The sequence below is a fragment of the Neofelis nebulosa genome, chromosome 15 (genome assembly GCF_028018385.1).
Source record: "Neofelis nebulosa isolate mNeoNeb1 chromosome 15, mNeoNeb1.pri, whole genome shotgun sequence".
Classification (NCBI taxonomy): Eukaryota; Metazoa; Chordata; class Mammalia; order Carnivora; family Felidae; genus Neofelis; species Neofelis nebulosa.
Genome location: NC_080796.1, coordinates 60,005,573 through 60,022,215, shown reverse-complemented (window position 1 = coordinate 60,022,215; position 16,643 = coordinate 60,005,573). Strand labels below are relative to the sequence as shown.

At 37.2% G+C, this 16,643-nt stretch overlaps 1 protein-coding gene across 2 annotated transcripts in view; it reads left to right on the top strand.

The window, feature by feature from the left end:
- The window catches only part of USH2A (usherin), a 745,506-nt gene that overhangs the window by 496,747 nt on the left and 232,116 nt on the right, over positions 1-16,643 (top strand). For both annotated transcript variants that reach the window (XM_058701414.1, XM_058701413.1), the window contains 2 exons: positions 8,936-9,270; positions 10,164-10,286. In XM_058701414.1, coding sequence (XP_058557397.1) covers positions 8,936-9,270; positions 10,164-10,286 — 458 coding nt within the window. The remainder of the gene's footprint in view (positions 1-8,935; positions 9,271-10,163; positions 10,287-16,643) is intronic.

The window sequence follows — 16,643 nt, the reverse complement described above, 5'->3', positions numbered from 1 at the left end:
ATAAATATTGGCATTCCCAGAGTGACAAGGACTTAGGAGAAGGAAAAAAGAAAACAGATTAAGAAGAAAGAACACCAGCCTATAGGATGGGGTAGAACAGGAATGGATTGGTATTTCTCCTTAGTTCTTGCCGTGTTGTGCCACGTGTTCTGTTCACTGCTACACCGTGCTGCCAGTGAGAAGTCACGGTCTAACCAGAAAAGCAAGGGAAACTCCACCTACTTCAGCCAACTAGAAAACAAGGTAACATAGTAATAAGTGTAAAAAGGTGTGGTATGACTTGGCATAGATTCGAGCTTAGAGAAGAGAAAATTGTAGACCACACTGCATATCAAAATCTTTTTTTTTACGTTTATTTATGTATCTTGAGACAGCGTGTGTGCAAGTGAGGAAGGGGAGAGAGTAAGAGAGAGAGAGAGTGAGAGAGAGAGAGAGAGAGAGAGAGAGAGAGAGCATCCCAAGCAGGGTCCATGTTCCATTCTGAGACAGACATGGGGCTCGATCCCATGACTGTGAGATCATGACCTGAGCTGAAATCAGGAGTCGGACATTTAACTTACTGAGCCATCCAGGCACCCCCAAAATTAAATTCTTAACATTGTATTTGATTGTTTGATTATAAAGAAAAGAAATAATATATGATGTCACAGAGGTTATCTGAAAAAGTGAAAGCTGTTAGGGATGCCCGGGTGACTCAGTTGGTTAAGCGTCAGCCTCTTTGATTTTGGCTCACATCATGATCTCACCATTCGCGAGACGGAGCCCTGAGTTGGCTACACACAGACAGGGTGGAGCCTGCTTGAGTTTCTCTCTCTCTCTGCCCTGCCCTCACTCATGCACACACACTCACTCTCTCTCTCTCTCTCAAAATAAATAAACATTTTTTAAAAATTATTTAAAAAATGAAAACCATGCACTTTTATTTGGTATTTAATCACTTAAGAACATTTATGGCATATTATAAAGTTGGTAAATGCTGTACCAATACTTGAAATAGATAGTTCAGTAACCTATAGATTAATTTCATATATGAATATACATCCAAAACTTCTCAATAAAATATTAGCAAATTGAATTAAGGAATATATTAAAAGAATGGCACGCCAGGACAAATTTGGCTTGATTCCAAAAACGTCAGAATGGTTCAAAATCAGGACATCTATCAACATACTTCTTAATCAACTAATCAAAGAAAAAAGATCATATATTTTTTATCAATAGATACAGAAAAAGGATTTGTAAAGTTCAGCAGCCATTTCTAGCAAAACTTCAATGTAAAATCAGATTATGATAAAGTTGACTTATAAGAATGCTGGTGATTAAGACACAATTCTTTTCACTTTATAAGAGCAAAAGATTTATAAGATTGCTGCACTCACTAAGTCTTGAGTATGATACAGGACTAATAAAAAAAAAACATAAAAATAACTAAGTTGTGGGGCACGTGGGTGGCTCAGTCATTTAAACATCCAACTCTCGATCTCAGCTTAGGTCTTGATCTCAGAGTCGTGAGTTCAAGTCCTGTGTTGGGCTCCATGCTGGGCATGAAGCCTACTCAAAAAAAATAAATAAATAAAAGAATAACTAAGTTGTGTAATGATGTGATGTCATGAACAAACTTCCTTGAATGCGATGACGTGGGTGCAGCCCCACTTTCCACAGCTAAAGCAGAATAAAAGACAATAGTCCTGCAGTTCTCAGTCTTCATGTAGTAGAGTCCTTGCTGGGCTCAGACCACTGAAGGACCAGCTGTGTTGTGCGTGTCACAAGAAGCAACAGTGCCCTCCAGATTGTGTCTGCTCACTGTGTTACTTGGGTGTGTACTCTTAATGTTGCTCATTTACAAACAAATCTGATAAGAACCCAAAGTGAAGAGAGTTGAGTCTTTGTCACCATTATCACCTAATTGTGAAGTTTTCCAGTCTTTGATGTCTGCTTAAATCAAACCATAAAATGTATCTCTATATAACATCTTATGGAAGAAAACAAAATAATAATGATGACTACTATTTATTGAGTTCATATTAAGTTCCAGGAATTGCTCTCATTTAGTCCTTAACCCAACCCTCTCAGATAGACACTATTATTATCCCCATTTCACAGGAAGGAAAACTGAGAATTGAGAGATGAAGTAACCTGCTTAAGATTACATACAGAGAAGAGCCACCTTACCCACCATGGTGGTTCCAAGAGCACATGCTGTTCTCAACTTCTCACTACAACAAATGGAGAACGTGCTGTCTTCCTAAATGGAAGGAGTTAATTCCACAACATGTCAGTCCTTCTAGGATTGACATATACACCTAACATCATTCAAAATCAGAATGCCAATAATGTTTTGTTTCAAATTGGATAAAATGATCTTTAATTATATAAAGAAGACTAAATAGTTGAAATATTCTAGAAAGTTATGGAAGAAAAGTATACCGAGGTGACATCTTCTTCAGTATTTACACTTATTATAAATCTACTAAATGACAATAGTATGGTGTTGGCATAACAATAGACAAATGATCATTGGAGCAGACTGGACTTTAGACACAGATACAAGTATACATGGGAACTTGAGTTATTGTAGAAGAAACATTTTATTTCACTGGGAAATAATGGTTTGCTTCAAAAATGATACTGGCTGACAGTCCATGTGTAAGAAAAAAAAAGATCTTTCCATTATATCGTAAGTAAATTAAAATTAAATTTAAAATTTAACATTAAAAATAGAAATCTTAAAAAATAAGAAAAATTCCATATAATTTAAAGATTAGGGGGCTCTTTCTAAAGAAAAAACAAAGAAAGAAAGAAACTCAGAAGTCTTAAAAGAAAATACAGTTATATTTAACTAGAAAATAATTTGTTTCCTACAAGCCATAAGACTCCCCCTCACCAAAAAAAAAAAAAAAAAAAAAAAAAAGTGGGTCCCTCAGTGGCTCAGTCAGTTAAACGACCAACTCTTGATTTCAGCTCAGGTCATGACCTCACGAATTGTGAAATCAAGTCCTGCATCAGGCTCTGCACTGGCAGCACAGAACCTGCTTGAGACTCTCTTTTTCCCTCTCTCTGTCTCTGCCCCTCCTCCCCCCCACCACACTCTCTCTCTCTCAAAATAAATAAACATTAAAAAAAAAAAAAGTTAAACTCCAAGAGGTAGATTGGGAAAAATCTGTAACACACATTATAGAATAATAGATTATTTCCCCATAACATAGAAGGAATTTATTATTTATTTATTTATTTATGTATTTTTAATTTATTGTCAATTTAGCTAACATACAGTGTAGTCTTCGCTTCAGGAATAGATTCCTGTGTCATCACTTATATACAATACCCAGTGCTCATCCCAACAAGTGCCCTCCTCAATGCCCATCGCCTACCTCCCCACCCCCACAACCCCCCACCCCATCGACCCTCAGTTTGTTCTCTGTATTTAAGAGTCTCTTATCGTTTGCCTCCCTCTCTGTTCGTAACTTATTTCCTTCCCTTCCCCCATGGTCTTCTGTTAAGTTTCTCAAATTCCACATATGAGTGAAAACATATGGTATCTGTCTTTCTCTGACTGACTTATTTCTCTTAGTTTAATACCCTCCATTTCCATCCATGTTGTTGCGAATGGCAAGATTTCAATCTTTTTCATTGCCGAGTAGTATTCCATTGTGTGTGTGTGTGTGTGTGTGTGTGTGTGTGTGTGTGTGTGTGTATACCACATCTTCTTTTTTTTTTTTAATTTTTTTTTAACGTTTATTTATTTTTGAGACAGAGAGAGACAGAGCATGAACAGGGGAGGGGCAGAGAGAGAGGGAGACACAGAATCTGAAACAGGATCCAGGCTCTGAGCTGTTAGCACAGAGCCCGAAGCGGGGCTTGAACTCACAGACTGTGAGATCATGACCTGAGCTGAAGTCGGACGCTTAACCAACCAAGCCACCCAGGTGCCCCCCACATCTTCTTTATTCATTCATCAATTGATGGACATTTAGACTCTTTCCATAATTTGACTATTGTTGCTAGCACTGCTATAAACATTGCAGTCCATGTGCCCCTATGAATCACCCTCCTGTTACATTTGGATAAATTCCAAAAGTAGTGCTATTGCTGGGTTGTAGGGTAGTTCTATTTTTAATTTTTTTGAGAAACCTCCACCCTGTTTTACGGGTACAATTGCGGCTGCATCGGTTTGCATTCCCACCAACAGTGCAAGAGAGTTCCCCTTTTTCCACAACCTCACCAGCATATGTTGTTTCCTGAGGTGTTACTTCTAGCCATTCTGACTGGCATGAGATGGTATCTCAACGTGGTTTTGATTTATATTTCCCTGATAATGAGTGATGTTGAGCCTCTTTTCATATATCTGTTTGCCATCTGGATGTCTCCTTTGGAAAAGTGTCTATTCAGGGGTGCCCAGGTAGCTCAGTCAGTTAAGCATCTGACTTCTGCTCAGGTCATGGTCTCATGGTTCGTGGGTTCGAGCCCCGCATAGGGCTCTGTGCTGACAGCTCAGAGCCTGGAGCCTGTTTGGGATTCTGAGTCTCCTTCTTTCTCTGCCCCTCTCTTGCTCGCGCTCTCTCTCTCTCTCTCAAAAATAAACACTAAAAAAATTTTTTAAAAAAAGGAAAAGTGTCTATTCATGTCTCATAGAAGGAACTTCTAATAATTTACTTTTCTAATAATTTATGATTAAAAGACAATTCAATAGAAAATAATGTATAAAATATGGATAATTTAAAGAGGAAGGAAGATATGTAAAGTGTCAATAATATTTGGAAATATTTATAGCTCACAAAAAAGCAAAGAGAATGCAAACTAATTGGAGAAATAATTAAGTAATAATTAATAACTAAGTAAAATAATAAGTAATACATAAGCAGAAACTAAAAAGAGTGGTAGTTTTAATAGTTTCTGAGGATACAGATCATGGACACTTTCTTTCATTTTCTGTAATAAAGTGAATTACCTCAACCTTTCAGAAAGTAATCCATCAATAATCATTAAAATTAAACATAATGCACCTTTGGCATAGCAATTCTTGCTAACCTATCCAATAAAAATAAATACAATGATATGTATATATACATTTTAAAGTATTGTTTTTAGCAGTAGGGAAATGTCAATAGGATAAAAAGTGAATAATTTGTTTTCAATCATGAAAGGAGTATTATGTAATAGCAAAAAACAAAAAACAAAAACGAATATGCCTGTAGTCTATTGTTAAGTGTAAAAATTAAGTTACAGGTTAGTAGGAATAGAATAAACATTTTTTTGGTAAAAAAAAATTAAAGAGAGATAGCTTACATATATGTGGGTATATTTGCTTTGCTTATCTGAGCATACCAGAAAGTATGAAACACTATATCCCAAGATAGTACCTGTTCAATTTAGGAGGGTAGCCTGCCATGGAGAGGTCATGGGACAAGGCAGAGGTAAAGGGCCACACCCCACTTTTCATTTGTACATTAACAGTCGGTTTTCATTTAAGATATTAGATTTGTATCTTGCCATGAGAGAAAGTGTACAAATTTATGTAAGTTTAAAAGAAAGGGATGATATTCTGAAAGAGAAATTTAAGTTTATTTCAACAAATACTTATTATACACCTTGTTCTGTAAGAGAAGCTTTGCCGGGGAGTCTGTTGTTAAGAGGAATTGCTATATGGAGTCAAATGGTCCACACCCTTGGTCCTTGTATACTCACATGTTGTATGAACTAGTGCTAGAATTATATAGACATGAAGGCAAAGATGGTCTCTTCACATTAGACATGAAGGAAACTGAGGCTCAGATATGTTAAGTATTTTGCTCAAAGTCTCACAGCTTCAGTTGAATAGTCTGGATCACCAATCAGGGACATTGATTCTGAACCCATTCTCAACCCATTATGTCAATCTTCATAAATCTTCATAAAGTTCTTAAATATAGTTCGATGGAGTTAAAAAAGGAAGAAAGTTACAATATTCATTTGTGTTACTTTTTCAGGCCAGAGGCCAATCAACTGACCTGCATTCATAAATTTTTGCTTACAGTAGGGATCTTTGGAGGTGCCTTAATTTTTTTTTTAATTTTAATTTTAATCTTTTTATTTTATTTTATTTTATTTTATTTTATTTTATTTTAGAGAGAGAGCAGGGGAGAGGGGCAGAGGGAGAGAGAGAGAATCTCAAGCAGGCTCCACACTGAGGCTCCAATGCAGGGCTCGATCCACAACCATGAGATCGTGACCTGAGCCAAGATCAAGAGTCAGATGCTCAACCACCTGAACCACCCAGGCACCCTGGAGATGCCTTGATTCTTTAAGGGAAGCTACTCTTCAGGGATCTGAAAGAGTTGGTTCAAGTCATTTGCTCCTTAAACACTTAACCAGCTACCCACCTGTTCTTTTTTTCTGAAAAATAATAACTAAACAGAAAAATGGAAATCTCAACAATTATGTACCACTCAACTAAAATAAATAATTATGGTAGTCAGGGCATCTCTGAAATAAACATTATATTTCTAGTAAGAGACTATAATTCTATGTAAAAGATTTCAGTGTAAAATTCTTGTTTTAGAGAGTGCATCTCTTGTTTATTCAGGCCAGGAACATGCTCTTTGATCTGGGTTTTCTGAGATGCAACAATATTTAGTAATCCTTCCTGTAGACAATGTATACATAAAAAAAAAAAACATGGGAAATTAAGCAGACTGAAAATTTCAGTCTCATACATTTTTGCCTGCACTGTAGTAAATGTGATCTTGAGCATAGGAAAGAATAGAATAGAATATTTAGGTAGCTGGCTACTTAAAAATCTTGAATGCATTTATTTTTAATAATGGTTCTGGGATATTTTCAGGAAGGTAACCAAGTTAGAAACCATTTCTGTTAGCTTACCAACTATGAGAACAATGGTCTTCTTCACATAAAAGTCCTTCTAAAAATTTCTGTAAAAGTGGATTCATGTCTTCCAACTCACTAATGTCAAAAAGAGTTTTTTTTTCCTAACTCTGTAGTTTTTAAATGAGACAAATAGGTTATTTTCAGATGTAAACATTTATAGTATATAAAATAGGGATTTTTTCCCCAAAGATCTTCAAATGACTGTCTTCAGAATCATTACATCAAATCTTTTAATCTCTTCTGGATATTTTATTCAAGTTTTATCTTATGAGTGCTTTTTCTCAGTCTGAATACCAACTTCTAAATCAATTCACTGTTAGCTCAACTGCACAGACGATCTCCTAAGTTTTAATTCTTTCAAGTGCTGCCAAACCTTGACCTGAACTCAGAATGTTCTGGCTCGAGAGGCAAAAAAAAAAAGTGGTATTCCACGTATCAGTCAGGTTGAATTTAGCTGTCATAACCCTTCCATTTTTCATTTACGTTACAAGCATCAAGAAGTCCCCTGAGTTTGACCTTGACTCATTTTTTGAATCCACAGAGCACTGCACCTACAAAACAAATAGAATCCTATGTCTCTTCTACAACCTTTGCTCTTTAGGTTTCTTTGATGTTCTCTACATCCAGACAAATCTGCTATGCTCATAAGGTACACATTTAAAACTTCTTTCCACCCGAAAACAGTATGGACCACTCCAAGAAGAAGTTTTTCAAATTAGCAATGATTTCAAACCATGTAGTAAAATCTGAGTAGGTATTGGGCCATTGTTAATTCTAAATGAGGACAGCAATGAGCAAGCAACTAGCCCACTGACATGTGGCGGGAGCCCACTTTGCTGCCACTTACCAGTAAGAATGCCCTCTGGAAATCTCAGGTGATATTCCTTCTGGAGGAAATTGTTTTCTCTTTGATTTAAGATAGAAAATGTTGGTCAATTCTTCTCTATTCTAATTTTTCTATTACTTCTTTCTGACTTTGATTTTGTATAGAGTTACAAATGTGGATATCATTACATATTACTCTGTGGAAATCTGTCTTTTAAATTTTCAAAATAATTGTATGCTAAGGAAAAGAATATAATACTCCATCTCTGTGTGCATGACATTAAATGGGTATACAATTTAGGCCCTGCCATCCAGAAGCATACAGTCTATTTAGGAGATGAAATACATACTCTAAACTTTAAGGAACATTGCAAGGCAATGATGAGAGATGAACCAGAATAGTATGTAAAAAAGTGATTTTTTTAATGGCCTATGTACATTTTATTAGGGCTCTTTTACCTTCAAAGCATGAGTGTGTTACCACTACAGCCTTACAAAATTTAGCCAAAAAAAAAAAAAAAAGGAAAAGGAATATTAAACAATGTAGTATCCCATCACAAAATGTTTCTTTCTTTCTCATGCTGAGGTCCATGTGTTAGTTAAATAGGATCATCCTTTGCTTGCCATTTTAAAAGCTTATCTCTTGTCTTTGACAATAGAAGTTGCTGTTGCTTTACTTTTTGCATTACGCACACTTGAGATTCAGGAACTCAACTGTGCATCCTCAGAAAATGCAAAGAATGGTCCTCCACCCCCACAGTCCAAAAAGGGAAAAAAAGAAAGAAAGAAAAAGAGGGTAGTTACATATTTAGAGTACACACTAACAATGCAAAGCAGGGAGTTCTGATATTTCATTTAATTGAGCTGTAAACAAGAAAACTGTCAAATCCTGCCGCTGCCCCATTGATGCATGTGGATGTGTGAATTTTCTCCATGTGTGTGCTCTGTGTCCTTTAGAACACCCACAGTGGAGATGAATCGCCAAGGTGTGTATTAGTCTGACAGTCCTAGAAAGTATCACGACTAAAAGCTAAACCGAGGAAACAGCATTTCATTTGGTTCCTGGTGTACTGCTAATTGATCCCAAACCCTTCATTACTGTCTAGTGCAAAAGGCTAAGTCGAAAGGAGGCATTTACAAAGTGACTTAAGTGAAAACAAGACAGAGCAAAATTCTAGGCCTTGTGAAGTTCACTTGCTCTGTTCCTGTGTTGTCACACTGATTCTAAATTTATCTTCTCTTTCAGGTCACTTGGAAACCCCCACTCATCCAAAATGGAGACATGCTTAGCTATGAGATCCGCATGCCCGACCCTCACATCACAATAACCAATGTTACTTCCTCAGTGTTAAGTCAAGTAATTACTCATCTGATTCCCTTCACTAATTATTCTGTCACCATTGTGGCTTGTTCAGGAGGTAACGGGTACCTAGGAGGGTGCACAGAGAGTTTACCTACCCATGTTACCACCCACCCCACCCTACCTCAGGGCATTAACCCGTTGTTGGCGATTCCACTAAGTGAATCATATGTTGCGATTTCATGGCAGCCACCATCCAGACCAAACGGACCCGATTTGAGGTAAGAGAAAGTGACTGTGCTTTTGGATTCTATTATGGTCTTGTCTCAAGGAGGGAAGGAAAGAGACTTTTACTCATGTACGAATGCAGAACTAATTCCTGATTGGATGTCCCCACTCATAACTTGAATACAATTTCATATTGCATATCTTGACTTATATAGAGCCATAGAAGTTCATCAAGATCAAAATATAGTTTTGTGAAGCTCTAAAACCCCTTGAAACAACCATCACTGTTGTCTAACGATCTTTGATGTGATCCTTCTCTTGATTTTCAGAATAGATTTTAATTATATGTTAGGCAAATTTGATGCATGTTCTAAATAATACATTTACACAAATACGCCTCAAAATTCCAAAGCTAGCACAGTAGTTCCTTGGCATGGTGTTATTATCTGGAAACTTGTAAAGAATGTGGTCAGGGACACAGATAAGATGAAAGGGAAGTGTGTGATTCTGAAATAGCTTTTTAACAGTCTACACTTGACACTTAGCCAAGAGCAGCAAGTTGATAATATTATCATTATTTATAAAGCCCTGATGGGTTGAAGTCTTAGGAAATCATTACCTTTACAAGCATTTTGTATTTCTACTTTGTGTGAAACTGGTGATAAAGTTTTGGCAAATCTGAAATAGAAGAAATCTAAAATGTTATCATTCTTACTGATAATAGTACAATGTGAATGTAGCTGATTGTTTCAAAATAATTGAATATGTGAATCTTGAGCTAGAAGGCAATGAATGACTATCTGGAAAAAACTTGGTGATTGTAAATTAAGATGTTTTCTTTGCGTTTACATGAACACCCCAGACACTCATACCATGAAACAACCTGAATTTTGGTAATAACATTAGTTGAGATAATCCTGATGTTTCTGCTTGTCTTTTGCTTTAGATATGAGCTTCTCAGACGTAAAATCCAGCAACCACTTGCATCAAATCCCCCAGAAGATTTAAATCTGTGGCACAATATTTATTCAGGAACTCAGTGGTTTTATGAAGATAAGGGTCTTAGCAGGTGAGATTACAAAAACTATAAAAACAAATGCTGGCATTTAGTCTTGGGCACGTTGAATAGTTCAAAGTATCTTAGTGTCTTCATTGTGTGAGCATGTTATCAGTTGTGCAATAAAACATGTTCGGTTATTATCTGTGGCATTAATCATCGAACTGCAACGGTCAGCATGTTTAATGTTTGCCATCTTAACTGTATGCTTAAAATAAGCCTTTTGAAGTCGAACTTGTACATGTTGGAGCCTTAACCTATTGCCTTTATCACAGCTCCAGCAAGACATGAAAACTTAATTGAAGAGTTTGGAAATAGCAAGCATATTCGAAACGGGGGGAATGACTGGGCACTGACAACATGTTTACTATAACTTCTGGAAAATAATTGTTATAATCGATTCAGTCCACACAAAAATTATTTACTTAGCACACCTGGGACTCAGAAGAATTCAACCGAGGATTCAAAGGAACCAGGAAACAGGCAAATAGGCAATGTCAGCAGAGAGCAGTGTGTGGGAGGAACCGCAGATCTGGGTCTGTGTCACCCTGAGCTGGAGAGCCAGGTTTGTGACCTTATGCAAGTCACCTACTTTCTCTGGGCTTAACTTTTGTTGTCTATAAAATGAGGAGATTGGATGGGATTAAATGACTTCTCAGCTTTGCTGAGTCCAAGCAATGCAATCAGATTGCAAAAGAAAAACAAAAGCAAAACAACAACAAAAAACCCCGCAAATATTATTTTATGAACACTTTTCAGACACGTTTTTTTTAATAACTTTTCTATCAGCTTAATCATTTTCCTGGATGCCCCACTGACTAGCTCTACCCTGAACTCTGTTTACAGCTCTGGCCTTGCCTCCCCCGCCCCCCTTCCCCACCTGGGCTCCCTTCCAGCCTCATGAACATCACTTCCAGTGCCTCTGACATGGACCACTTGCTAACTCACCTTCCCCCCCCATTGCCGTCCTCTCCCTTTTGTCTGACTAGATTACCCTTCACATCTTGGTCTGAAAGTGGGCTTCCCTGCCCACTCTTGCTGGTCTGACTCAGCTGCCCCTTTCAGGTATCCTTCAAACGCCCTCATATATCACTATTGTCACTGTAATGTACTGGCCTGGCTGCTTGGCTGGACACCCCACTGTATCGTCAGATCCACCGTGAGGCAGGGTTTTCTCTTGGTGACCCCCGTACCCTCAGTCCCTAGCATCCTGCCCAGCACGTGGTGGGCCCTCGGATGGTTATTAAATGAAAGAAGACAGTAACTCAGTAAACAGTGAGTTATTTCATTTCTCTGTGCCTTAGGAATATTAATTGTAGTGTTATTATCTTTGGGGAATGGATAAAACCAAGGAAAATCCCCTGCCCATCTTAAAGGATTGTGGTGGGGAAAACCTTACAGATATTCTAAGGTTCTTGGGGGGAAGCAATATGTAAATCTGATGAAGCAATAGAGTGAACCCCAGGAAATTGCCATTTTTGTAAGTCCACCTCAATCATCATGGTCACTAGACTATTCTCCACTATTTTGGGTTCATTATTCACTTAACCCAACATCGTTCTGTAATTATTTCTTCTTGCTTACTATATGCTGAAAGGCACGGGGATGAGAAACAAAAGTGAATTCAGCATAACTCTTGCCCTCAAAGACCTTACACTCTAGTGGAGGAAAACACATCACAGACATGGCTGTACACGTATTAATTGCTTTCATCTCAGTTAACTGCATAGTCACCAACACTACCTAGGGAAATCATATAGAAAAGTAGCTTTCTATGACCTGTGAACTCTAAGTGCCTTAAATATAGCATTTTCCAATATAAATAGGACTTGACTATTTAACATTATAGTCAGATGTTTAGCCATGAGATGTTCATCTGAAAAAGAGAATAAATCTCAGAAAGTTAATGTTTCTTTATAGAAGAAATGAAAACTTATTAAAGAATTGGACCAAAGTCAAACATTTATTATTGAATTTTAGTGATGCCTTTAAGAATTTTTAATGAGAGGTCCAAATCTAAGATTTAAGAAAAGAAATATAGTTAAATCTCCACAAATTAAGTGAAACATAAGGTGACATAACCACTTTGTTGACAGCTGCTTCTAGAAGGGAAGTATACATCTAACCAATGTGCTGAGGAGGTATTTTGACTAGCCTCATAATGCTAAATGTCAAGGGTTTTTTGTTCTGTTTTTTGTTTTGTTTTGTTTTGTTTTGTTTTCTGCTAGGACTAGCAAAAAAAAATTCTTTTTTATTCAAATAATTGATATGACCCATGTAAGCAGCTTGTGATAAGAAACAATATGCATTTCTTTTTAATATTAAAAATAAATGGTGTGTGTCTCACATTATGAGAAATTTTTTTTTTTTTAGCCTTATATCCTTTATAAGTCCAAACAAAGCTAGAGGCCCCTTTAGCCCATGGAGGGTTCTCTCAAAACTCTGAGAGAAAACTGGAAATTAGTCCACTGGTGGGCACTATGGGCTGTGACTGTTTTGCTGTTAAGAAGTGATCTTTTTTGGTAGATGTCGCCATTACCCACCTTGACCGCTGGCAGTCAGGGTTCATCACCCCTGCTGGTAAACTAGCAGCCTCTCAGATCGCAGAGGGGAGTACCTGAGCCCTCAGCTCACTTTGTTACACACCTGTCTAGCAGCTATTCAATGACCCCACCCTTTGGCTTTGATTTGTCTTGCTGACTTGTTTGGCTGGCTGTTTTTAGGGTGGGGGCGTAATTGAATGCCTTTACGAAGAATATGAAATTTCCTATTCACCTCAGACTCCACCATTCCTTATTTCCTTCTTACCTTACATATACATAAATAAGTGGAACATTGAAGTGTTTCTTCCCAACTTGACCTGATATCACCATAGCTACATCTAGAATCAGCTTTAAAAATGGACCTTCTCTTGATATAAAAAGTAAAATTAACTTGAGGTTCACTGGGCATCCCTTTATGGATGTATCTGTGAGTGTAAATATATATTAAGGTCAATTCCCTTGGTCAGTGGTATATTCTGGTTAGCTACGTGCGTGTGATCTATAGAAAGCATAGCAATTATCTAAATTGTTATTATATTCTGAAATTCAAATCATTCTGGTAGTTTTTTTTTCCTTTATATCTCCATGTACCAAATGGAATATTTGGAGCTAACTACCTAGATAATTTAGTTGAAACAAAAATTCTTTTGTTCTTATGTTCATCTTGGGTAAGGGGTGATTTTGTCTGACTTACACATCCAAGTTGCCTCATTATTGAATTTTGCTCTGTGTAGACAGACTCAAGTAACTCTAGGCTTATATGACATGTCAGTTTCTAACTTTCCTTCCTTAATAGTGCAAAACAGCCAAGTTATGGTTGTTGGGGGAACCATAACTTCGGATTCCCTGACATTTTCATCACTTGGAAAGCCTGGTAAACATGCTGTTATCATCTGGTGCTGCTGAGGTGAGCCCGACAGGGTTTAAAGGGGGCAGCGACCTCCTTCACTGTTAACATCAACCCACGCTCATGATTTGCAGTGCCTTGTTTTCTGAGTGATCAAACAAAACTACCAAGAACACAATGATGGCATGCCCTCCTTTTTTGTTTTGGATTTGATGTAGGAAGAACAAGTTATAAGAAATAACAGATTATGACTTGTAGATTATAATAACTTAGCTGTGATTAAGTTTATAAAGGGTGGTATGTTCTAACTCCTGTTCCTTTATATTATTTATAAATGTCTGTTTTCTTTCACAATGACAGTCGGAAAAGAGGCCTCCGTGTGACTCCTCAAGGATCCACTAACTGACTTATCTTTAAATGAAAGTATTCAAAATTAAATATTCATCTTATTTTCAAAGAACGGTTGGACTCGAGTGTTTTAAAATTAAATTCTTTGGCTAAATATACCACAAAATCTAAGTTTCTATTTTACTGACATAGTTTCTAATTTTTTGAAACCTTCCAAAATGAAATGTTTCAAGCCCTAAAAGAGGGTGTAGGTTCTAGGGGATAATATTCTAAAGAATGTACTTTTCATTCCCCTCCTTCACAATAAGATCAAGTGTACATAGCTGACAGGTCCTGCTTTGCTAATATAGAAAGATTGGGCCGGTTCCATGGCACCTGTTTCTGTAGTGTAAGTGTATATTTAAGCTGTAGCTGTTAAGTAAAAATTAACTTTGTACACACAGAGGGTGAGAGGAAGAAGACTCTTCTCCCATGCATACTAACATGAGGTAGAGCCTATTATTTTCTTTGTTAATATCAAAATGTTAGTCCATGTTGACTCTCAGAATGAAAGCCGACTTCTGAGTATTGGTGTGCAATCTCATAGCAAGGTACCTGATTCAAAATGAGCAACTATGTGTCTCTTTCACATTGACATTACAGTACTAGACTCACGGTGCATTTCTCATTGAGATTTTTTTTTCATTGTTCTAAATTTACCTCAAGCTATCTTTTTCCAAGTGCCATCATATGAAACCTTTCCTCATGAAAAATGAGCCTCCAAATGCGGAAGAATGCATTTTGTCCTAGGAATTTTTTCCCCTAATATTTTATTCAAAAACAAACAAAAAAATTCTGGTTTCTTTGCATTTCCTTCTAACATGATGGCATAGTACAACAAAGCCAGAAATTACAGTATAATTATTTTAGGTGTGGCATTCTGTAGCATAAATATAGATGGGCTCTTGAGATGAGAGCTGCAACTTGCCTTCACAACCTAGAAAGTACCATATTATGAAAACTTCCAAGGGTGATAAGCATTACTCTTCAATATCAAAAGAAGAAATCTTCAGTAGCATTTTTAGAAACAGCACATAAGTGGTATAAAGAAAAGGTAGATACCATCATTGAGATACTCAAATAACTGCAGATTTCAGCAGTAGAAACGGTGTCGCGTTTTCATTGGTTTACTTGTTCATCCCCACAAAGGATTTGGGGATGTAAGGAACAGCCAGCTGGCTTCTATAATCCCCCCACGTGTGATGCCGCACTGGAGCATCCGTTGGCTTGTGGCAGATATGAAGAGAGTTAGTGGGAGAAGCGGCTGAATAGCTTGCATTTTCAGAAGCATGATTTATACTGGTGACAATATTGACACATGAATTCTGTTAGGACATCAATAATGTTGACACATTTTTAATTCTGATGAAAACGACCTGAGGCATTCTGTGGCTGCACTGAAGAATTTTATTGGTTACAAAAACACATCAGACCCTTTCAAGATACAAGCCTCCACACGTTTTGCCATGGAATAGTTCTTCCCACTAGACACATGTCTCCACTGGACAGTATGGTGCTTGTCATCAACACCTAACCCAAATGTTACCTCCTCTGTGAAGACGTCCTGACTGGATAAGGTTAGATTAGATGTTCTCTCTGACGCACGTTTGAAGAGAAAGGAATCAATGAACACATTTTTAGGGGTTTCATTTAAAAATATATTTCTGTAAAGCATACGTACTCCAGGAGAACAGATATGACATTTGTTACGATGGTTAGCACCTAGGATGTTGTGAGTGTTCAATAGATACTCCTGAATGAGTGAACAAATGAATGAATAAACGAAATGATGTACCAAACAAGAGAGACCAGTATAATGTGTAAAAGAAACATCTTGCCAAAGTTTCTGTAGGGCTTATTTCTCTATTGGACAGATAGGTTTTTGTGACACTAATCTACCAAATTATATATGACCTGAAAGTTATGAGACCGAATGCCTTAGTAACTATGAAATATCCATTCGTTCACTTATGCAATTTTCTACTCTGTACATAAACAGATTCCTGGGGTCATAAAAGCTTCAGCATTTGAACAGAACCTAACCTTCTAATTCACTTGAGTAATAACAACTGAACCTTGAAATGAGTACTGTTCCATAAATAAGTTTTTAATATAAATTATCTTTTACAAGGAAAAATACCATAGTCATTTGTACAACACAACAAGGTTTTCTATTTTCTGTTTTCTTTGGTGAAGGGAGGGGCTTGAGGATGGTCTCAAACAAATTAGTGATTTACAGAATAACTATTGGGTTTTTTTTTAATTTTTTCGATGTTCATTTATTTTTTGAGAGAGACAAGAGCATGAGTGGTGGAGGGGCAGAGAGAGAAGGAGACACAGAATCTGAAGCGGGCTCTAAGCTGTCAGCACAGAGCCAGACCCAGGGCTCGAACCCACAAACGATGAGATCTTGACCTGAGCTGAAGTTGGGCACTTAACCGACTGAGACATCCAGGCGCCCCTAGAGAATAACCATTGTAATAGCCCAGTCATCCTAAGTTGACCCCAAACAGTTGGTTTTACTGGCTACAGATAGACTCTAAGTGTTCATTCACTTTGCAGATGTCAAAAGCTGTTTGCTACAGGGTTTCA